Raw genomic sequence first — 24,395 nt, forward strand, 5'->3', positions numbered from 1 at the left:
ATTCATGCGGAGGTGAGGTTATATCATTCACTGTATCACAGACGAGGAGCGCCGCTGAGCAGAATTTCCTCTGGTTTCTCTCTTTTTTCCTGCTGCGGTGGGAAACCTTCTTCTTCATCTGCTCACTTCCAAACATTTAACAATTTAAGGCAGATCTCGTTCCTTCTCCCATGCTTTAGGCGACGGCGATATGCAACAAGAGCTGGTCATTAGCTCAGCAATCATTCCTGGACCAAAGAAAATCAACAGCAACTACCGTATTGTCCCGAATATAAGACGACCCCGATTATAAGACGACGCCCTCTTTTTCAAGACTCAAGTTTGAAGAAAGACTTTTTGAATACCAAACTCAATTTTTATACAGAAAATAATTACAGTACATCTGAAACAAATGATGATAACAATATATTCGTGAGAAAAAGCATGTTATTTTGACTATTTGAAATCATTATCTTGAAGTTTGCATCATAACTTCTCCTCAGCTGCCGGTTTACCTGCCGAACTTCCACCCTCTTTTCTCCAGATTGTCGCTACGTTTCTCCACTTTCTGTTATCTCTTCTCTTATTTTCTTCTCTTTTCTATCTTATATTATTTTTTATTTTTCTTCTTCGTGACAGGGGTTCGCTTTGGCCTGGGGAGTTAAGTTCAGCATTCGCTTTAAAGATATCTGGCGCCATCTAGCGTTGTGAATGGGTATAACGTCTAGACCCCGAATGTAAGACGACCACCACTTTTTCAGTCTTATTTCAATGCAAAAAACACCGTCTTATATTCGGGCCAATACGGTAGATATAATAAAAAGGAACACTTCAGGTACCATGGAGTTGGCTTTCGGCGAAAACAAGATATTTTGATTAGTTTAGGTAATAGCAGAGTGGAGGGGTTGAACTGGCCGTCCACATAGCTTTATCCAAAGCAGACATTTTTGGTAATTTACCGGTGGTTTTAGGATTAAATGTATTCATGTGATTCTCTCTGGGTAGCGGGTGTCCCTTTTAGTGCCCCAAACACACCGCTTAACCATTGTAAGATAAATAAATAAAAGGTTTTGGCGGTTGTAGCTATGGGTTGTAGCCTGCTGCCGAGCTGACTTTGTTTTGGAAGTACAGATTGGATGTCTACCAGTTTGGGCATAAAAATACGCTGCACCCTCACTACACTGTGTGCAGTGTGATCCCAAGTGTTCCTTTTACTAATACAAAGTCTTAAATGTTGATAAAAGGCAAGTAAAAACTAAGCTTTTTCCGTTGATGTGAACGAGAGAGACGGCTGTTTGGTCCAATCGGATATTCTGACCAGGATGTAGCAACGGAGAATGATTTCTGATCGGTCAGTCAGGGACCAATCAGAAGGCTAACAAAGGGTCAATTGCAAAGGGCCCCGAGGGACGGCTGACGTCAACAACACGATAATGGAACTGCTTTTGACGCTGCAACAACAACGCATCAGAAATCTCCCACACGGGGCCCTTTTCAAGATGTCACTGTCGGCTCTCCACCTGTCGGGCGCCCTGACAGACGGCTGACATCGCTCTGTATCAGCAACACAACTTGAAACCCCCATAGACACTGCAATGGCAGTCAGGAATCTCCCTAATGGGGCCCCCTTACTAGCCAGCATCAATGTGCAGCAACAGTGATTCACAATTTGAAAAATTAAGCGACCATATCCCTCTGGGCAATCGAAAAGAAAAATAACAAGAAGAGGATGAAAAGAAAAAGGTGACAGTGGTAAGAATGTGTAAGCTATGCGTGTTACAATATAAAAAAGTAGTGGTGCTACTTTATCCCACACTCCACCGAGCAAGTTTACTGCATATTAAAGTACTTGTAAAGTGAATTCAGTCTTTTTCTTCTAAACACATTCACAGCCACATAATAAGTTAGTGTTTATGTAAAGTTTGCATTGAGATAGTTATGTTATTTCTTATTTATTTTATATGTTAATGGTTTAATAAAAGATTTCATCACTGATCTGTGGTTTTGGACTTGATTCATCAAGATTCTGGGGGGCCCCATGGTCTCTCCTGCCCAGGGCCCCCAGAGGGTCTAGAAACAGCCCTGCACATAGTTAATATCTGGATGACCTCAAGTTGAATACGTTAAACTCATTTGATCTGTGTTTCTTCTTTTCTTTCTGTGTATTTATGAAGGATAGAAGCTCTTGTCCAAGGCCAAACCTTGGAGATCCACAGGCCCGGGTCCATTTGTTATGCTTGATGACTGACGGTTATTGATCTTCTGTGGAGGTAACTTTTCCCACAAAGGTTAAAGAAACTGCAGAGAGGTATAGACAACCCAAACCGTGTGTGTTAATGTAAAAGGAGATATGTGATGCCTCCAACCCTGCAGAACTTTCCTGCTTTAAGGACAACACCCCCCTTTCATCTCCGCGTGGCGTGACTGACGTTTAACTGACATTATTAGCCATCTGTAGAAAATGAGCGCCAACATTATCTGGTAAAGGCCAAGCTGGAACGGTAAAAGTCATGACGGCCCATCAGGCGGCGGCTCGTTTGACAGGACGAGAGAAAAAAAGAAAGAAAAAAATGAAATCAATAAGGCAGAAAGCAAAACCTGCAACCAGATCCAGTCAAAAAGTGACCCGTCCCTCCTCCCGTATCCGACTCCCACTCATCCAACCGTCGGATCTACACCTCTTGCATTTAGAAAACAGGAAGTACAGTAACATGCGGCGATGCTTCCCTCATTACACCACCCAGGGATGCCAAAAGTGATGCATTATGTTGCTGTTTATCAATATTGTTAAGTAGCTACATGTATCATTGCTCCATTATTCCGTTCCGTCTTGGATCGGGTCCAGCGTGCAGAGATTGGACTTCATTATATCTAATGGAGTTTTCTGCTCAACACTGATAGTAATGTAAACTGTACTTAACAGTGACTAATGAACTATAAGCTTTAACTGAACAAACAATGAGAAGGGAAATTAACATTCATTATTGTCTATTAGTCTTTCAGCCATGTGCTGTATCATCATCCATCCATCCGGTTCTACACCCGGGTCTATTCCAGCCGTCATTGGGCGAGAGGCGGGGGACACCTGGACAGGTCGCCAGTCCATCCCGCTCCCCGTGTAGCATCAGCACCCTCACAGGAAGTGTTAAGGGCGCAGGCAACAACAAAAAAAAAAAATCCACAGCTGCTCTCAACGCGACAGCAGCAGCATATTGGCTGAGACGGGTTTGTCTGGAGTACCGGGAAGAGCGACTGCCGATCTGACAGCACGCCGAGGACGACAAAGGACACGCACACATGCACAGAATACGCAATTGTGACAGGAGAAATGATGAATGGATGCTGAATGCATTTGCTGTATCAACTCAGGGAAATGGCAGCTGAATTATCTGTGTGTGAGCTCTCAAGGACGCCGGGTGCAGTTGGGGAAGCATTAGCACAACCCCCCACTGTTCACTATCGCTCTCACTGAGCTCCCCTGCTCTCCTTTTTACTCACATTAAAATAAGCTCGCACACAGACACTCGGGAGAAGCTCGAATTGGCACGTACAGTTTGGTTTTCACATGACCACGCTCCTCTTTTCAGCGCTTGAGTCATACATCTGACTCCTGGAAACTGGGACAGTCCACACACTTAACATGCAGAGCTGGTGCCGGAGCAGGGAGAACAGGCCCGGCTTCATACGTGCCCGACAAGACCCAAAAACATAGGGAGAAGTTGGCAGCGCCCGCGCTGACAGCCTGGGGGCTCTGAAGCTGCCTGGTGTTGATTTGTTTGTGCCACTTTTTCTTTCACTGAGCCAGAAAAAACATAGTTTGCAGAATCTAAGATGCCACCTGCTTCTCTCGTGAAAGAAGCTAAATAGGTTCATCATGGGAAAGTGTTAATTTTTCTCCTCTACCTGCTACTTACAGGAGTCAAACTGTTGATTGTGTACACTGACGCAGTATTGAGTGAACATTTAGGGATAAATGTCAACTATGAATGTCCCCCTGAGGCGTCAATACAAATCCAAGTGTGCCTCAGCGATGATTTTTCTCTAAAATTGATTCATTTATGATGTTATGCCGCCACATTAAAATCGTTTTTTGCTGCAGAGTAGCAGCACTGTGAAGTTTTGTCAGTGTGAGCTCCAGTCGGCTGTGTTTTTGTCCTGGACTGGTACCGGCCACCTTTGCTCTCCGACAGTCTGAGATGCCAACTTCTTCTCCTTTTGGCTGTTCAATCGGCAAAACATGATGATCCGGGAAGAGTCCACAAGCTTCAATTTAGGCTGCAGAAGGAGGACATGGTGAGGAAGGATAAAAAGCCTTTGGCAGCACAACAAACCATCATTTTGGGTATTTTGTTGTTGCTTCTTATTTCAATATTTTCATGATACTCAGGTGTGCACAACAGGACTGAGACTCCACAGCTATCTTATCAGGCAAAGCAAACTGCATCCCTGAATTCACAACTTGTTGAAGCCTTAATCTCCGAGGCTACGGCAGCAGAGAAAACATACCAGGTGTCAGATAAAAACAGAAAACTAAGGCCATCATTTGCAAATATGCACAAACGCTGGATAAGTGTTTGCTGGTCTGACGAGGCTTGATTTCTACTGTAAAGTCAGGATTTGGGGTAAATGAAATGAAAGGATAGATCCATCCATCCTGGTGGTGCTGATGGGAAGGTGGGCGGGTTTATTTTCTTGCCACGCTTTAGGCCCCTTCAGTCCCGAGTGAGAATCATTCAAATGTCACTCTGGATCTGAGTGTTGTTGCTGAGCATGTCCGGCCCTTTATGGCTACTAGGTACCAACCTTCTGATAGGATCATCTGCCATGTCATATAGCTCAAAGAATCCAGAGGCTCCTTTGCGATGTGCAGCCAACAAATCTACAGTGACACCATGAAGCTGTCATGCCAATGTGGACCAAGACCTCCTGAGCAATTCTTAAAGGCCGGGACTCACCAACACGACGGCCGACCGTTGGCAGAAAAGCAGTCGGGCTGAAAGTCGGCTTTCGTCTCCCCGAGTGGGTCAAAAAAATACTCCTCAACACACCAACCCGACACCGACTACAGCTTGAGTTGAGTTCAGTTATACTTTAATGTCCACTAGGGAAATTTGTTTTAGGCATCAAATACATGCATAGCGTGTAAAAACACATACAATCAACACATACAGACAGCAACAGATATCAGACTCAATACCACAATAAAATTAGTGAGAAACCAAGCAGCAGTGAACGACATTGCACATACCCTAGGCAAAAAATTGCATCTATCCCGGAGCCTCATTTCATTATTTGGTACAGCATGAAAAGAGCAAGAACAAAGAATAAAGACAAGCTATTTCCTCATTAGCAGCATAGTAGTAAAGACATAAAAACAAGGACTGACTACTAGGGATGGGCGGTATGGACAAAAAAATGTATCACGATAATTTCTGGCATTTATCCCGATAACGATAAAAATGACGATAAAAAAAATACCAATTCAACTCCACCTTTGTAACTATAAATCTATCTCACTCTCAGATCCGCCATGTTTGTTACACAAAAACGTCATCAACGGGAATTTTTCTTTCTTTCTTTCTTTCTTTCTTTCTTTCTTTCTTTCTTTCTTTCTTTCTTTCTTTCTTTCTGGCTCATTTCCTTCCTTCTTTCATCCTGCTCACTCCTTCCTTCTTTCTTTTTTTCCTTCCTTCCTTCTTTCTTTCTTTTTTTCCTTCCTTCCTTCTTTCTTTCTTTTTTTCCTTCCTTCCTTCTTTCTTTCTTTTTTTCCTTCCTTCCTTCCTTCCTTCCTTCTTTCTTTCTTGTTTTCCTTCTTTCTTTCTTGTTTTCCTTCTTTCTTTCTTTTTTTCCTTTTCCTTCTTTCTTTCTTTTTTTCCTTTTCCTTCCTTCCTTCCTTCCTTCCTTCCTTCCTTCCTTCCTTCCTTCCTTCCTTCCTTCCTTCCTTCCTTCCTTCCTTCCTTCCTTCCTTCCTTCCTTCCTTCCTTCCTTCCTTCCTTCCTTCCTTCCTTCCTTCCTTCCTTCCTTCCTTCCTTCCTTCCTTCCTTCCTTCCTTCCTTCCTTCCTTCCTTCCTTCCTTCCTTCCTTCCTTCCTTCCCGTTGTGCGTGGATTTAACAGAGAACCATAAATCAGCTTTACACAAAAACATCATCAACAGGAATTTATCGTTTTTACCGCGAGATAACAAATTCTTATCGTGAGGAATTTTTTTGACGGTTTATCGTGAACGGTAAAATATCGCCCATTCCTACTGACTACTACAGATCAGTCATCAGCTTAGTACAGCAGATCCAGTCTGCTCCTGTCCCCTACCTGTCCTGGTGGGGACACTGCCCTCTAAAGGGAGGACAGGTAGTTTATTTAATAAGGACAGGGAGATGGTGAGAAAAGAGAGCTTGTAACGATTACTCTTACATTTACTGGCTCTGAACCGTTTCCTGGACGGTACGAGCTCGTACTCAGAATGTAAGATATGGGAGAGGTCTGGAAGGATGCTACTGGCAGGACTACTACCCTCTCCTCATAGATAGTCTGAAGATGTGGACAGCTACTGTGCCCAGTTATCTTCATTGCCACTTTGATTAAGCTGTTGATTTTGTTCTTGAACTGAACAGGAAGTGTGCCATACCATGCTGCCATACTGTACCTAATTAGACTAAAGTACAGCATTATAGAATGTCATGATTGTGGAGCTTTACTCCAAACAGTCTCAGCCTGCGAAGAAAGTGCAGTCTCTGTGCTAGTTTGCTGTATAAATAATCAACATGTATGTTCTATTTCAGCAAGTTATCTATTTTGACTCCCAAGTACTTATAAGAGTTTACCTGCTCGATGGTACACCCCCCAATAGCTACAGGTATGTGGTCAGTGACTTTTTTGGGGTCAAAGATCATTTCCTTAGTCTTTGGCCACGTTTACACGTAGCCGGGTATTTACAAAAACGGATATTTTCCCCTCTACGTTTTCAAAAATATCCTCGTTTACACGGACCCGCATGAAAACGCTGGTAACGTCATGCCAGCCAATCAGAATCCTGGAAAAAACATCAACAAATGACACGTGTATCTTCCAGTTAAGGCTGATTTATGGTTCCGCGTTACACCAACGCAGGCCTACGGCGTAGGGTACGCGGCGACGCACACCGTACGGCGCGCATCGGCGCGTACCCTACGCCGTAGGCTCTGCGTCGATTTAACGCGGGACCATAATTCAGGCTTTACTTCCAAGACGGAACGAGAGTCTTTTATATAGAATATAAAACAGGTAAAATACAAGAAAATATTGACGGTGGCCAAACTAATTGTAAACACAGGTCGCACAAATGACGCTGGTGAGTTTCTGGTGCATAATGTGACGTTCTGAAGCTTAAATCTCCGTTTTCCTCTGTTTTCCTCCGTTTTCCTCTGTTTAGACGCAAACGTGAAAATCTCCACTTTGGCCGGAGTTTTCAGAAATGATCGTTTTTGGGGGCTTTGATCTGCGTTTTCGTGTAAACGAACGGCCAAAACGCATGAAAACGCCTCCGTTTTTGCTCCGTGTAAACGGGGCCTTAAGAGTATTTAAGATCAGGTGGTTACTCTCACACCAGTCCACAAAAGATGTGATCTCTTGGAGATTCACAGAAGGGCTGTCATCGGCACACAACAGACTCAGGATTAATGTATCATCTGAGAATTTTATGAGCCTGTTTTTAGAATGACTGCTTCTGCCGTGAAGAGGAGGGGGGAACGGGCACCCCCATACTACTAAACTTAGTGCATGAAAAGGAGCCATTTACCATAACCTGTTGTGGACTCTTATTTAAGAGTGAGTGGAACCATTTGATCATGTAAGGGTTTACATGTAGATTTAGCAACTTCTGAGTAAGCAGGTGAGGACTAAACGTGTTGAATGCCGAACTACAGTCAGCAAAAAGGACCCGAGCATAAGCTGCAGGACTCTCAAGATGCTTGTTGATAAGATGTGTAAGACTTACAATGGCATCTTCAGTGCTGCGCACTGCCCTATAAGCATACTGACAGGGGTCCAAGTGCGGTGCCACCTGTTCTTTCAGAAAGTTTACAATAACTCTCTCAAAGCATTTTATCACAATACTACTGAGAGCAATTGGTCTAAAGTCTTTATTAGAAGTTTGACATGGGACTTTAGGAATGGGGATTATCATAGACTTCTTCCATACGTCAGGGAAAATGTGACGGTCAATCGATCTCTGAAAAAGGGGACACATAGCATCAGCCAGCTCTGCTGAGCATTTTTTAAGAATGACAGCTGGAAGACCGTCCGGGCCTCTAGATTTCTTTGTGCTAACTCTACTAAAGATTAGTTGAACCTGTGCTGGGTCAATAGTAAGACGGTTTGATGAGTCACATATGATATTGCCAAAGTCAAATCCCTCGCTCCTAGCTCAAGTTCTGCACGTAAGCAAGGCGTAATACGTCCCCACAACTGCAGGGGGTGCTAATCTGTGATGTCGCACAAAAAGGAAAAAAAGAACAACAAGAAATGAGAGATCGATATAGTCTAGAGTTCTGAGCTGAGCTGACTGTTTTCACATCTGAAAGAAGTCAAGAAGGATTGAAAATAAGATGCTAATAATGAAAATAAAACACAATCAAACACAAGCCAAATGCATACAGACACGATGTAAGAGTGTACTTTAGGGTTTGGACCATCGCTGTCTATCTAGTAGGTTTAGTTTACCATCGTCCTGTCCGGTTAACTCTGATTCGCTAGTCAAGGGCTAGCACTCCACCAATCAAATTGGTCATAGAGGCCGACGGATAGTGGCCGATTCTACATGTCGAACTGTCTGAAATGAACGCCGACGGACGACTGCATGGGACACACCAACCCGACTCGAGGCACCGCCCTCGCCCAATGGCCCAATGGCCGATTATGGGGTTGGTGTGAGGTCCAACCTGGGGCTAGCATGCTGCACCTGCCCAACAGCAATAGTTTAGGATTCAAGGTCATTTTGCATCATCACTTGTCTGGATAGTCCAGCATGGGTCGCAGAAGGAGAAGGGGTGAAACAGAATAGATGGTATCAGTCCACTGATCACCAAAATGTGCCACATCACTGTTACCATGGCGATGATGCAAATGACTTAAAAAACACATTCTTTAAGCTAAGTAGCTGTCATTGCTCCAATCCATATCAATACAGTGTTACAGGGAAGAATGTTCAATATATTTTAACTTGCCTGTGCTTGGCAGGCGGGGGGACAGTCTGGGTCGTGTTTGATCCAGGAGAGAGAGAGGTATGCTTGTTGTGGTTAGCCTGAGTCTCAGAGATTAAACCTGAGTGCTGCCAAGACAGCTGGCACAGCGGCCGTGGCTTCCCTCTCACCAGGAACCGGGGAGAGAAATGAAATCACGGCACAATAAAACACTATCTGGGCACTTTGGGTTCTTTGTTGAAACTGTGTTGGTTCTTTCCAAGAGCAACGTATTGAACAGTGAAATAACCACTCTGAATTTCACACTGGCAAGTGCTCCTTGGGCCACTCGTCCAGACAGGGTGGGGCGGAGCTGTCTGCTCATCATGAGCTTTCTCCCAACTGCGCACTAATGTATGAATTGATTCAATTTGTCTGGGAAAAAAAAAAGACACCTAACAATGGCAGCTGGCATGCAGAGTTACACTGTTGTATTTTTAAGTGTGGTGTTGATGGGATTTTATTTAGACTGTAATAATGTGGTGAGTATAAAAGCTATTTCAGTCCAAAGACTATTGTCTTTGGACATAAAAGGGGTTTCCAATTGTTTCCAGAAGTCTATTGTTTTAATTCTTTGACAGAATGAAAACATTCAATTTGCATATATTTGTACACTTTGACTTTTATCATTTTTTTAATGCCAACTTTAACCCTATTAATGCTAACTTTTGATATAAATGTTTAATTGCCAAGATCCATTTGTTTAGAAACCCCAAACATAAATAATTTCTAGGAGAGTAAGAGATGCAGAGTGTCGTCAATGCCGTGGACTGTTCTCTCACCCAATGCCTGCTGGGATAATCTGCAGTCCTACACAACCCCAAACAGGTTAATATGGGTATAGAAAATAAACACATTTTAGCTTGAAGCCACGTGTGATTTGTTTAATTATCATAAGTCAGTTACAAGTCAGATCTCATCGGTCCACCTCCTACCAGACACAACAGGCTACTATCCAGGTATCTTAAGATAAACATATTAACTTGTTTTCTTTCTTCCCAGCAGGTGTTCCTGATCTATGGCTGGTGGTGTTTTCTCCTCTTTCCCGTCCTTTCAACCCCTAAAACTAGTCGAGGCAGATGCCAGTTCTTCCTGAGTCTGGTTCTCCCAGAGGTTTCTTCCTGTTACAGGGGAGTGTTTCTTTCCACAGTCGCTTGGTGCTTGGTCATGTTGGAGTTGCAGTTTAGATGCAATGAGTTTCCATAGCAAGGCCATTATTATCTTTATTTTTTATTGGCTTTGTATAAATTGTAGTAATTTAAAATGAGTTGAACTGTATTCTTGAAGTGCCTCACGATGAAGTTCATCTTGATTTGGTGCGATAAAAATAAAGCTGAACCGAATAGATACAAACGAATCTATAGAAGCATCTCAAGCATCTGCTCTGTCATTCTTTTAAAGGTTTAATTTCAAAGCAAAGGATATTTCCCAACCTGTACGCTCTCTTGATAATAAATGTAGGGCGCTTCCCTTGAAAAACATCGATAGGCACCATTAATTGCTGACACAGACGTGAACAAGTACACAGGAATTACTCACAATACCACCAACGATTCCAGGAAATATTGCTATGTTTTTTTATCAGGAGGCGTTAAGAGATGACACGATAGGAGGACAACAGCTCTCTGCTGTATACGTTTCTGTTCTATTTTATCCCACTCTATTCTGGTCTGCGAGGAGGTCAGGGCCATTCCCAGTATGCCATAATCCCTCCTACAGCTCAAGAAAAAAAAGGATTGCTGCTTCTTTCACCAAGATCTAAAAACAAGGTGTTGCCTGACTCAAAGCAGTTATGAGACAAATATACACAACACTTCATCTGACACATTGTTATTCCCAGTAGCACCACTTCCCACGGACAAAACACAGGACCACAACTGTAGATACACTGGACCGAGATGAAGTAGGCGAATACTGTAACTGTGGGGCGGGAGACTAATCTGACCATATCGCAATGCTTTTGCACATTTGAATCCTCTGAGGGGACCGTGTGAGCTGGTAAAAGCTGCATCAGAGCTCTGCGTTCGTGAATGTTAAGGTGGGGGGGGGGGGCATTACACAGCTTTGACTTAAAAATATTGCATTTCTTCTGTTTGAGCACAAATGTGCACATATGATTGCGCAAGAAGCAGCTGCATTGGGACATTATTTCCAGCATCTGTGCTCTTGTATGCTCTTATGCATCTCCTGCCAAAGTTTCCTGCCACTGTCACCCCCCCCTCCCCTCCAGACTGTAATCCTGGCCCTATAGCTTTCTGGCTAAACATCAGAGGATTCTCCCTCTCTCCTCCCGCCCCTCTCTCACACACAGCAACACAGACACAATCAAAGTTGGCCCAAAAGGCCAATGTGAAACCAAAGACAGAGCAAGGGGAGCGTCCAACCAAGGTCACGCTCCGGGTGGACTGGAGACACTGTCATCTCCGTCCAACCTGGATGTACAGCTGCGTGAAAGCAGCCAGGAGGAAACCAATATGGCTACCTGTTTGGCTGCAAATACAAGAAGGGCAATTAGTTCAACCAGGAAACACACATGCACCGCCACGAAAGTGATGATGTGGGAAACGTTTTCAGGGTTTGCATCTTGGCTGTGTGCTTAGACACAGACCAGTACTGAGAAGAGACTCGTGACGAAGAAAATTTAAATCAACATTTTAAAAAAGCAAGATGCTCTATTTGAAACCATCAGGGTAGAAAAGCTAAACAGTATTTATGGCTGAAATGAAACTCAAAATAAACACACAACCTTAGAAATCAAAATGGAGAGGGTTTTCTTCAGACACTAGAGAAGATGAATGTCTCATCTATCTTCTAACAGTTGAAGTAAAGCTGTAAATCCGTAAAAATCGATGTGCTTAACTCCCATACTAAAAAGGCGTGCTTAAATTCAAAGCAGGTGGCTCTTCGATGGCAAAGCCAGACCCAGGAAGCGAGACCTAAAAAGTAACAAACAGATTGAAAAACATCTATAAACTCATGCAAAAGGGATTCATCAGTCTATTTCCAGCCTTTTATCTGAATATCTGACCAAGATGGTGCCAACATCATGCCAAACTTGAGGCATCACAATGTCAACAACACACAAAAGAACTGACCCACTGCAAAGATAACTGTTTTGGTTTGGTTTGACCTCCGTGTTTGGAGAGGCTCTCTTGACATATAGCATTTGCTGAATAAAAACACATGGGCGTACTTACCAAAATCCATTTGTGAAAATATTCCCAGATGTCTACATGCTGGTATTTGATAGAGGAAAAAAACAAAGATGCACTGTGTAAGCACTGTAATGGGCTCGCGACCTTTAAAACAAAGACTCTCTCGAATGGTACAACAGTGACAACACTAAAGGCTGAATTATGGTTCTGCGTTAAATCAACGCAGAGCCTACGCCGTAGGGTACGCGGCTACGTGGGAGTCTCTCCGTAGTCTACGCCGTAGCCTGACCTGCACCTCCCAAAAAATGTAACTACCCGTCGAGGCGACGCAGACCCAACGCAGACCGAGAGGGCTGTGATTGGTTTGCTTGGTAGCAACGCATTTCCGGTTCCGGTTCGTGAAGCAGTAGTGAACTTTCAGCGCTCTTTTCTTCGTGTGTGTCTGATTTTTTTTTTTGGGTTGTTTTGTTTTTTTGCACAATAGTGGTCCTTATCTATTTGATTCACTGTAACCGGAAAAGCCAGAAGCTAAACAAGGTATCAACTAGCGCTCTGGTTTAACACAGAACCTTAAATCAGGCTTAACTCTGATAGAGAGCCCTTCAAATGCACCTTTTAAGGTGACCAACACCATTTCTGTCCATTACTCAACTGCCATGCTCGTACTCCTGCCTTTGTCTCCATAAAACAACATAGGGCTGTTCGATTAATCGATTTTAAATCGTAATCGCGATTATGTAATTAGAACGATGTTAAAACGTGAAAATCGTTTTTTTTTTTTTACCTTGTCTGCACACATATTAATGATTGATGGAAATACCTCTCAATACCTGCGACAAGTGCCCCATGGGAGAGGCTCTTTAGTGTAGGAGGGGGCGTTGTAACATGCCACCGGGCATCCCTCAAGCCAGATGCGGTAGACCGGCTCGTGTTCCTTGCAAAAAACTTGCAAATGTGAATAGCAAATGTAATGACTGACATTACACACCTCTACTTCCTTCATGGGTTGCATTATTATTTAGCATGCAAAGACCCAGTTTAGTTTAATTAGAACATGTCTTGTTTTATTTAATTGGAAATATAACTTACTGTATGTTTGCAAGTGCTGATTTGCTTTTTTTTTTTCCAGAGATAAAACTTTATATTTTATTATATTTTTTAAAACTTTTTTTCAACTTATTTTACAGAGTTTTGCACTTTATTCATTCATTTTTGGTTTAATAAGAGCAAAGTTTGCACTTAAAGCCCAATGGGGCAAATGTTCAATAAAAAAACAGCATATTTGAAATCATTTCTTTGCCTTTTGTCAATTCACAAAATAATCGTAATCGTAATCGAAAATCGGATTTTGAGAGAAAAAAATCAAGACTTTATTTTTGGGCAAAATCGAACAGCCCTAAAACAACATATACCAGTTTTTACCAATCCAGGCCCTTGAGGTTCCGCCCTGTCCGTTTTAGATGTTCCCCTGCTCCACCAAACCTGATTAGTCATCAAAGTCTAGGCGATGATGGATGTTGGATCAGGGAAACATCTAAAACACATCGTGCAGTGGTCCTTTCAGGTCTGGATTGGGGAACAGCGACCTATACAAACACGTAAAGGTACCACTTATAGCTCCACTTCAAAGATCCTTAACCATCCCTTTAAATGTACATCCCAAGGGTGAAGCGTCTTTGATCTTTTTTATTTTCACTTCACCTGTATAGGCCTTAATACGTACATCAGAGGGGAGCTGGTTGCCGATGCCAACCACGTTTGGCTTCAGCCGGTCTTTAAAACTGTCTTTACTGTGACTAAACTGTTGCATAAAGGATTAGAGAGGAACATATTATAATTGCAGAGTAGTGTTTGAGAATTGTCTTTTCATCTGCATTATATGCTTCATGAAAGGTCCATACAATTACTTTCAATCATATCACAAGCTTTCTTAAGCCATTACATACCAGTATTTCTGTTAACTGAACCTTGGTAGCAGCATGAGATTCACAGGTGTTCCCAGAGATGAGATGTGCGGAGCTTTGACCGCTTTCTTCATGCTATTTTCCCCCAAAGAAACCAAATGGCCTCAGCCAATCTTCCTCTCAAGTTTTCAGAGAGCTCAGCGCAGTTAATGCGAGATGGCCTGACTTTTGAGGTCAGTCATGATCTGAAACGCGAACGCGGCATCAGCCACGCGGTCACGCTCTGCTGGATTACCTCAGCTACTGAGGAAAATTAGCCGTCTTCGGTCCAGTGGGTTGATCAGCCTCTCGCGACTGCGCCTCGTATTACTTATATGTAAAACACTAATGGGGGCGTCCTCTTGCCACGAGAAACGTCCACTCTTCACCAGGAGGCCCAACCTTTTTAATATGACAGTCAGGATTTATACCACCATACTCAAGAACGTATTAACCATTTGAGACAGTGTGCCGTCTTGTAACCGCTTTCATCTGTAATAACCTAAGGTAATGCACCGTCATCTTTCATCCCTTCTGTGAATCTTAAACGAATTTGCTCACTTTTCCTCCTGTCCTCTGACTCTTTGCTCAAACTCAGACAACCTTCATTTCTCTCCCATTCTTTCCCCCCTTCTCTCCATTCATCTTCACCCCGGCGTTTTTTCTCCCTCGCAAGGCCCCGGCTCTCCGGGAGACTTGCCAGGAATGCAGATAGGATCCGTCACAGACGTACAATAACTTGAGAGGAATAAATATGCTGTAATTGAGAGAAATGATGTAATATTGATCCCAGGGCCTCTGAACCTTTGGCATCAATGGAGCGCTCTGCCGTGCCTGTGACATTTAGACTGTGCATGAGAGTTAATGTGCGTGATGCTTTGGATGGGTGTCGCTGAGCCTCGGCTGTGTGAGGGTTTTTTTTTTTTTTTACACTTTGTGAAACTAAAAATGTGTCTTGCGGTTTGGTGAGAAGATCTTGGCTCAGACGACTACACAAGTGTGACTTAAATGTGTCAGGGTGATGTTATGTGGCCCGGGGAACACCCCTGAAAGGCTGCTGCTGGACCTTGGGGGCTAAAATGAATCATTTTTGCATCTTTTTTTTTATAGAATATGATAAATACAACCTAAAAAGGGTGAGTGACTCACACGTAGAGTGTCTTTTAACCTCCTTGAGGTTGTACAAACAGCTTTACGATGTATTTTCCAAGCACCCACCATATAAACACTTCTACAGCACTTTAAGCAGTATATTGGTGAGAATGCAGCTCTTTCTCTCTACAATCACACATGATGAGTACATCAGGGGACACTTGGGGGTTCATTGCCTTCGCCGAAGGCCACTTCACCACGATGTGAGTCTGGGGACCGAGCTCTGGACGACCACTCCTCCACCACGGCAGATCCACAGACAGAAAACACAAACACTGATGGGACTTTGATGAGCTGCAGACCCCTCCAGCTTTCGCTCCCGTTATCTGTGGTGTTTAAACGGACATGTTCAAGGGCACCGGGGTGCCTTTACCCCCCGACTGTCTTTAAATAGTGAAAATGGTTCCCTAAGATGAAGATGATCAAACATTCCACCGTTGGAAGATCGAGCACATACGCCAACGGGAAGAAATACGTTCCAGGATAATGGGGTGATCATTAATCATAGACTGATAAAGCCAAGGAAGGGTTATACGTATTAGTTACATATAATATCAGGTAATTTAACTAAGATGGTCTTGATGTAAAAAAAAAAGTGCAGCATCATCACCACCAAACCACGTTAAGTTCTAATTCGCTGTGGCTTCAGACCCTCCAGATAATGATGGATTTGTTCCGACTCTTCAGATGATAAAACAATGAAAGTCCTTTCCACTGAGTGTCTGAAGACCGGTTTCCAATTTACAGTGTTATTGTACAGCAGCCAAACAAATGAGGACCTTTAAGGGCGGTGCAGACGGGGAGATTATAATGAAGAAGCCGAGTAGAACAAAGGCCTTTCAGAGGGCTTTCTGTGAGGTGATTGTAATTAGAATAATGTCTTTTGTATCAGCCTGAAGCAGAGAGAAATTAATATGCTGAATCTACATCAGAAATGCATTGTTCTGCATGTGTATGGAGGATATAAGTTACTCAGTTATCCGTAAAAGGACCATAACCTGAACTTATTGTTGAGGACTTCATCTCAAAACAGTGACACGTGGGTGGACGAGTTTGCATCTCAAATTAGCCACAAGAGCGTTTCCAAAGGTACAACAAGGCACACACAGATGTCAGAGGCTCAACTCCGAGCAGAGACAACAGAAACACTAAGTGGGCCTGAAAAGCCACAGATCCAAACGCAAAAATCAACAAAATGTGCACTCGGTCATGCAGTCAGAGGGAGAAATCCATCCTGAAGGAGGCAGACATGCCACTTTCTCCCGGCACAGGGGTCTAAATTGCAGTAAAAGCCTGTTTTTCAAGTGACATGGGAATATTCCCTTGATCTTTGTCCCTTTCCTACTTTCGAAATGCATTGTTGGGGGGGAAACGACAAATTCATTTCCACTTCTCAAGGGCTCTTAAACGTCCTCGTGGGAAACCGAGTGGGTTCATGAACTGAAGCAAAACAAGACGGAAGATTTGGGAGGAAATTAATACAATCAATTTAATTACTCAGACATCAAACAGCCCATGAGGTGCATGGAAATCACAGCAAATGATGCAGAAAAGGATCCGAAGGGATGATTGCTTGTCAAATGAAGGAATTCCTTTGTGAAGATGGAAAGTGAATTTGAGAAGGATTTCAAAAGGTTTCCTCTGCATCAATTTCAGAAAACTCACAGCAGTGTCAAGTGTCAGGGGACGAAGCCGTGATATCCCAAGAAAAGAGGCGGCTGAAAGGGGTCGCCGCGTTAACGGCCAATCAGGATCACATGGGAACCCTCGGCGCATTCGCAGAAATAACATCAGGAACGGGGCGCTGCAGTTGTCGGAAATTCAATCTCAGGCAAAATAAAACGTCAGTATAGGTAAGAGAGGATGGCTGGACTTGACATGTTGGCTCTGCATGGAAAACAGCCTGCTAACAAATCAAACTTGTCGGGAACGGCGGCGGAGGAAACGCTAAGGAGGCAGGCCCAAACGCAGTTTCCTCGACATTCCCTCGACGAGAAAACCCTAAAAAAACAAAAACATCTCCATGCATCAGGACATGAACCACCCTGTTGTCGTCTGCAGGGAACAGTTTTACAGTTTCGTGGCTAAAATGCAGTCAATTATATTCACATGTGCACATGACGGAGCCAAAGCAGCGTGCAGCGAGGTGTCGGGCTGAATTACAGACTCCAAGTGCATCCGATCAGTGGCCCATTGAGGACTGTAAAGAACATCTACACAACATATTTTAATCATGCATCCTAAATCTGATCAGTTATAACTGAGGGGCCGCGTCCATTAGGGGAGACAATGATGAACGGTGTGCACTGATTACTTGGCTTCTCTCTCACTCCAACCACCGATCCCACAAAAATCGCTCGCCTTCCAGCTGAATAAAGTTGCTTTCCTCAACGAAAATTATGACTAAATATTATCGTCAACGAACCTTTATCAACTGAGACGAGACACAACCGAAATGCTAGTCATTTGACGATAACGATAACTAAATATATAATGCAATATCGTAGACAAATAAAAATGAGACTAAAATGTAGTTTACAAAATAAAAACTCTGGTAAAATGTGTCTTCATTTTCATTGACCAAAACGAGACGAAATGTTCCAACAAAGATCCTTAATCTCCATGTTTCAGTAGTTTCCTCTGGTTTAGTTCTGCTGCTGGGTGACGTCACGTCCTCAATCCCAGTCGCTGCAGCGGGGAATCAGATCCAGAAGATGCAGCTGCAGGTTAGAGGCTGATGCCGTTAACGCAGAGCTCTAGGTTCACGTACATTAAAAACAAAGTTACATAGAGAAACGCGGGGATCTTGTCTGGGGCTGGGAGAAGAAGAAGAGACCATCTCTGGATACACTTTCCTACATAGACGTGGAAAAGGAAACCCAATGTGTCGACGAAAAAGAAAAAGATGGGAAGAAAATGCGGAAAAATAAATATGTTGTAAACTCAAATTAGAGTCTTCTGTATCTGGAATGAATGTATTCTTGAGTTTATAAGGTAACAATAATATTATAATAAGATAACCTTGTTTGAATTGTAAAATGGGTTTGGCTAAATACAATATTTGACTAAGAATCAAAAAAAACAGGACGAGATGTTGAACTGTTCCTTGTGCCAATAGGTGGTGAGCACTCATTTGAGATTTGCCCTGTTGTTGGGAGTGCTATGTAATCGAGGTGGGGGTTCTCCCAGGTGTGTGGGAGGTGAGTCTTGGCCAGGGTAGAATTTCAGGACAGCCGGGCAAGAGACACATCTTCAGTAGTGTATGCCCTTGCATCATTGGGTGTTTCGTCCTTCCAACACTAGACACCCTCCACAAGGGTGGCTGTCGCAGGATGATCAGTCCTCAGCTTGTGTCCCATGCTCAGCCGCCACCGAAATCCATCCTGTTATTCTGATGTTGGGGCCCAGCACGGGTCCTTCCGCTTGAGCCAAAACCACTGGCTGCTTCTTTCAGCCGCCTCTGAGACTGCTCTGATGGTCCTCCGCAGAGCCTGGAGTTCTTTCAACAGTCTGATGGTAGACGACGCCACAAATCCTCTGCATCCCACTTCAACTGGATAGACTTTGGTGTTCCAGCCACGCTGCTTCGCATCTGCTGCTAGCGCTGAGTAGCGCAGCCTCTTACGCTCATAGGCCTCCTCAAGAGTTCTCCCACGGGACTGTGAGCTCTATGATGTGAGCAGTCTTCAGTGAAGGGGACCAGAGCACCAGGTCTGGTCTGAGGTTGGTGGAGGAAATCTCAGGTGGGAAGATCAGAGGTGGGTAGTAACCAGTTACATTTACTCCGTTACATTTACTTGAGTAAGTTTTGGGAAATTTTGTACTTTTAGGAGTAGTTTTGAATCACTATGCTTTTTACTTTTACTTGAGTAGATTTGTGAAGAAGAAACTGTTACTCTTACTCCGCTACATTAGGCTATATTGAGCTCGTTACTTTTTTCTTCTATCCCCTCTGCGTACGCGTCAATCTCATGACATCACTTGGTGATTCTTTGGGAAAATGTTTGTTTTTGCATGTTTTGTCACATATACACAGACTCAAACACACACACACAGTTTCTAAGAGTTCATGGGCTTGTTCTAGTTCTGCCTGGTTAAAAAAGAAAAGTACAAAGGCTTGAAATGTTGTGCTACTTGTGCTTGATTAATTTTTTTATTTTGTATTTATTCATTAAAGTACTTGAATTTACTTTAAGATTATTTTAATTTAAGCTATTTTTTATTAATTTTAATTTATTTTATTATTTTATTGATTTAATTTGCCTGAAGATGATTATTTTGTACTTTTGTCTGTTTAAATGGTTGTGTTAAAAAAATAAATCAGACGTTACTCAACAATTACTCAGTACTAGAGTAGTTTTTTCACCAAGTACTTTTTTACTTTTACTCAAGTAATTATTTGGATGAATACTTTTTAAGTCTACTTGATTCATAATATTCTGAAGTAACAGTACTTTTACTTGAGTACAATTTTTGGCTACTCTACCCAGCTCTGGGGAAGATTAGTTGTTTGCTGATGTCTGCCAGCATCTTCCAGTCGCGGGTCATGTGTAGGTGTCCAGCTTCTGGCTTGGTGGAAGGATGTTTGGGTGTTTCCTGTCCTTCTCGGACAAACCTTGTTGTCTTCGGGGGATTGGTTGCTCTTGGTGTCAAGGCGTTGGTCACGCTCCGCATGCTCTCCAGGGCTGATGCCAGGCTTTTGAGGACCTGATTGTGCCGCCAGGTGTATCTCCCTTGTGTGATTCTAGTCTTGCAGCCTGTCATGTTGTGTCTGAGGACGCAGGTTAAAACTAGACTAAAATGGTCCTGGACAATTCTGAGTAAAATAAGACTAAAATGCTCAGACTTTTAGTCGACTGAAACTTGACACGACTAAAAGGAGTATAAAGGTGACTAATACTAATAAAAACTAAAATGATAGCTTGACCCAAAGACTAGACCAAAACTAAAATTGAAACAGGCTGACAAAAACAACACTACTGGTTCGTTATCATAAAATAGTTTCACTTGTAAACAACACTACAGCTGAAGCCATCATCACACCTACAAGTACCACAACCAGTGAGACTATGTTGTAGTATCTGAAGATGACAAGACAGGCAGGAGAATATGTGCAGAAAGGCAAAGCTGCTTCGTTTGTGCAAAAGAAAAATAAGCATCTAATGTAAACAAAGTGAAACTGAAAATCTCTGTCGGAGCAAGGTGCAATAAAACAAAATAACACAACAGCAGCACATATCTCTCATCTATTATTGCCTGTTCTCACACCTATCACGTAATGGAGTTTGAAAATCCCAATCATCCGCCATGAAAAGTTAATCAGATGAAAACAGCCAGAGAGGCTTTTATCCATCAGCGGTTTAAAGCGGCGGTGATTTGTGCCTATTTTCTGACTGCCACCTTTCTACCTCCGTGAGCCAGTTGTGTTCATTGCCCATGACAAATTTACTTCAAAGGAGGCCTTCATCATGACCCATTTTCCCGTCCACCAACAGCTGTGCTTCTGTCCAATAAGGCACAAAGCTGGAATTTTCCCACGAGCCCCTCAGTAGTCGGAGCCGGCGCGGCTAACGCTGAGTGCACTTGACACGAGGCAGAGTTGGAGGGAATCACTTGAAGTATTGCTACCATCATAAATTTGAGGATTGTGTGCAGAGATTATGTACCGTATCTTGACAGCTGAGAAAACACTGGCTGCACGCATGATGCAGAAAATACTCAAAATACTGAGAGCGAACGCGGAGAAGAGGTTTGAAATCACATCGATTCTCCGAAATGTGCGATCAATTACTCACAGGCATTTCCTCCAATTATTTATCTAAGAAAAATTAAAGTGTCCAGCAATTTTGCCAGTTTGCTGATCTGGAACATGCAGGTGTGCGTCAACACAATGCCAAAAGGGAAGGACATTAGCAGCGGTCCTAGAGAACCAATTATTGGATCACATCAATCTGGAAGTGATGATTACGAACCATTTCCTAACAATCTGGAATGATATATTCAACAATAAGAAAGAATATGCACAAGTCAAAACCATGAAAGACAGGTGCCAGTCTTTCCTGGGTCGGACTTTTTGAAGGAGATTTGCCGACCAATGCCAGATCATGCAATGCTGTGAGGAATCAGGGAAAAATTAAAAGGCTTCACTGAGCAGTTCAAGTCCAGGAAACGACAATAAACATGACGGATCAGGTGAGATTAGGGGTTGTTTTGCAGCCATTGATAATGAACTCTGTGTACCAGAGTGAAGTCATGTGTCTGGGGGCTAAAACTTGGCTGAAAATAGTTTGCACAGAGAACAACGATCAAAAATCCAGATTTAGGGATGGCCTTCTCAAAGTCCAGATCTTAATCTCAGCGAAATGCTGCAGCGGGACGCCAGGAGAACCGTGCGAAACCAACGTCGGTCAATTCTCCCAGAACACTGCACGAGGCTGAATCTCACACATGCAGAAAACGAGCCCTCCATGTTGCTGGAGCTGAAGGTGAATCCACAAACAACTGAAGCATGGAGGTACTTATGATTGCCCACATGAGCTTTTCTTTTTAGATTCATTTTTGTTAAATAAATCAACTCACAGGCAGAAAAAAAAAGTTATAAAGTAGTTTGAGGTTGTTTTTGTCTAATGCTATCATCAAATATTTATATCAAGTGTTTACAAGCAAATTAAAATACACCTCTGTACACAATTTCCCTTCTACTCCTCCTGATAATAAAGTCCATTACTTTTAGGTCAAATGTCTAATTATATCCATTTTATTTGACAGGATGATATCAAACTGTCAAACCATTTCCTTAGGTGAGCGAGATATCTGCTTAATTTAATCTTCATATAAACCAATTCACCTCAATTGAATTGGCAGGAAGCGATGAAGATAAGTGTTTAATGCACTTTTTTTTAAATTAAAAAACATTTGTGAGGACGTGTTGCATTTGGACGACAAAAGCTCAACTCAAAGTATCAAATGACAAAAAAAAAAAGAAAAGACCTGACCTAAAAGTCCAAGAAAGGAAAAGTGCGTCACACGATGACTCCGTCAGCCAGAACGAGGTCACCGCCCGGTATCACCTACATCAGCTTCAGGGGGTTTATTCAAGCTCCTGTGACGACCAGAAGGACAGAAAAACAGGCGATCGCTTACCTATTGCCATTTCTACGATGCTCATTTGGCTCTCGGAGGGGAAAAGGATTTTGGGAGGCTTGTCCGTCAGGGGAGCTGTGAAAAGACGAGCAGAAAGAGAGAACACATTAAATTCCCCCATCGCTCTCCCCGGTGCACTGAAGGACGAGGATTTATTCATTATGGACCACCATAAAAGCTGCATTAAAGTGTGAACAAATACAAGGGAATATATTTAAAAAGTGGACAGCCTAGAAGAAGAAAAAGGATAAATTACTAAGAGCCATTTATAGCTGGAAACATCAATGCGGCGTCCGAAGCAGCAGCTCAGTCTGTGTTTAAGGGACGGTGATGTGGCTCTGGCAAGAACAGGCATGCAAATGTATGTACAGTAACGTAGGCGTTTTTCAGTCTGCAGTAAACCCCGAAAGGTAAAAAAAAAAAAAAAAATCACTGCCAGCTGCGGTGAGCATAAGGAAGATTAGGACGTGCAGCTTCTTAACTCAGCTGATGACGTGAGAGTTGAGCCACGGCTAAAAAATGAGGTTTCACCAATAAAAACAACACGTGAATCACAGTAACATTCACATATCTTTCATCACAACTGGCTTCGACGTACAGCGGCTCCAATTAGACATCTGCTGTGAAACAAAGACGTAGGACACTTCCAGGCTCCTCATTAGAAAGGCTCCCTAATTGGTTCCACTCTTCAAAGTGGCACCCCACAAGTTTTTCTCTCTTTCTTTATGCTTAGAAATACTCAAAGGGATGAAGCTTGTTTCATTACAAATGAGTTTGGGGTTTGACTGGAAGACTGATGGCGACGCTGGAAGAGGAAAAGAAGAAAAGGTTTGCCAAGTTTAGGCTGAATTTCGCATTCTGACTCTCTGCTGCACGAAGTCACGATGGCGGCGCCGCGAGCTCACGGCGGCGAGGCCGGTGCTGATTGTTCTTGTAAAACCCATAATCACCTCAGCAGACATATTAATGATGTTTTTCTGAGGTTATCCTTTTCTGGGCTCGTTCTTCTGGATTCAGCGGATCAGACATGTAAATCTCCACGTGGCTTTTTGACGGCGCGGCGACTGAACCCTTCACGATCCAACCACGCAACATTAAATACATCAACAATGCTTAATTATCTTGTTCTTCATAACTGATTTACCTGCCCATGCATCCAATTATGAAACAGTCGACCACTGAATTTTCTCCCTCTTGTGGAACTTTGCCGTCTTTACGCCATTTGCAGCGATTTCCCCCGGTACATAACATACCGAGCCAACTGCAACTGAGTCTAGATGCAAGCTCCAAGATGCCACTTCACAAAATACATCGCCCCCAATTTCTCCATCTCTCCCTGTCTCCTCGTCTCTGAAAATCAGTTTGAAGAGGAGCCTAAAAAGTCCTCTTCAAGTCAAATTAGCATCTTAAACATCTCAGTTGTTTTCCTGTGAATCTGTGAATGATGAGGCTTGGGGATTTACAAAAAAATATATATACAAATTGATGTTTGAGAAGCACTGCAAAAGATGTTCAATCTGCAGACCGGGAAGCAGAAAGGAGCCTTTTTCTCATTTCTGCAGTATTTTTTATTCAAAGATGAAAAAAATACATAAAATAAATAAACAAAAAGAAATGTCTGCGTGCTCATTAGGAATCATTTCTTTCCCAGCGTAAATATACTGTGCCCAGCATATTCCACTGCAGTCCCCCCCCCCCTTAAAAAAAATCTCATTACCCTCATTACCTTTTTCTTGATGAAATATGCTCAGATTATTTTGTTTCATTACGACATGAAAAGAAAAATAGGGTTTTTCTTTGCTCTGAT

General features: G+C 42.9%; 1 protein-coding gene across 2 annotated transcripts in view; it reads right to left on the reverse strand.

The window, feature by feature from the left end:
- Positions 1-24,395, reverse strand: part of LOC133425192 (interleukin-1 receptor accessory protein-like 1) — a 298,716-nt gene that overhangs the window by 101,914 nt on the left and 172,407 nt on the right. For both annotated transcript variants that reach the window (XM_061715901.1, XM_061715900.1), the window contains exon 6: positions 22,589-22,663. In XM_061715901.1, coding sequence (XP_061571885.1) covers positions 22,589-22,663 — 75 coding nt within the window. The remainder of the gene's footprint in view (positions 1-22,588; positions 22,664-24,395) is intronic.

Source organism: Cololabis saira, chromosome 24, assembly GCF_033807715.1.
Source record: "Cololabis saira isolate AMF1-May2022 chromosome 24, fColSai1.1, whole genome shotgun sequence".
Classification (NCBI taxonomy): Eukaryota; Metazoa; Chordata; class Actinopteri; order Beloniformes; family Belonidae; genus Cololabis; species Cololabis saira.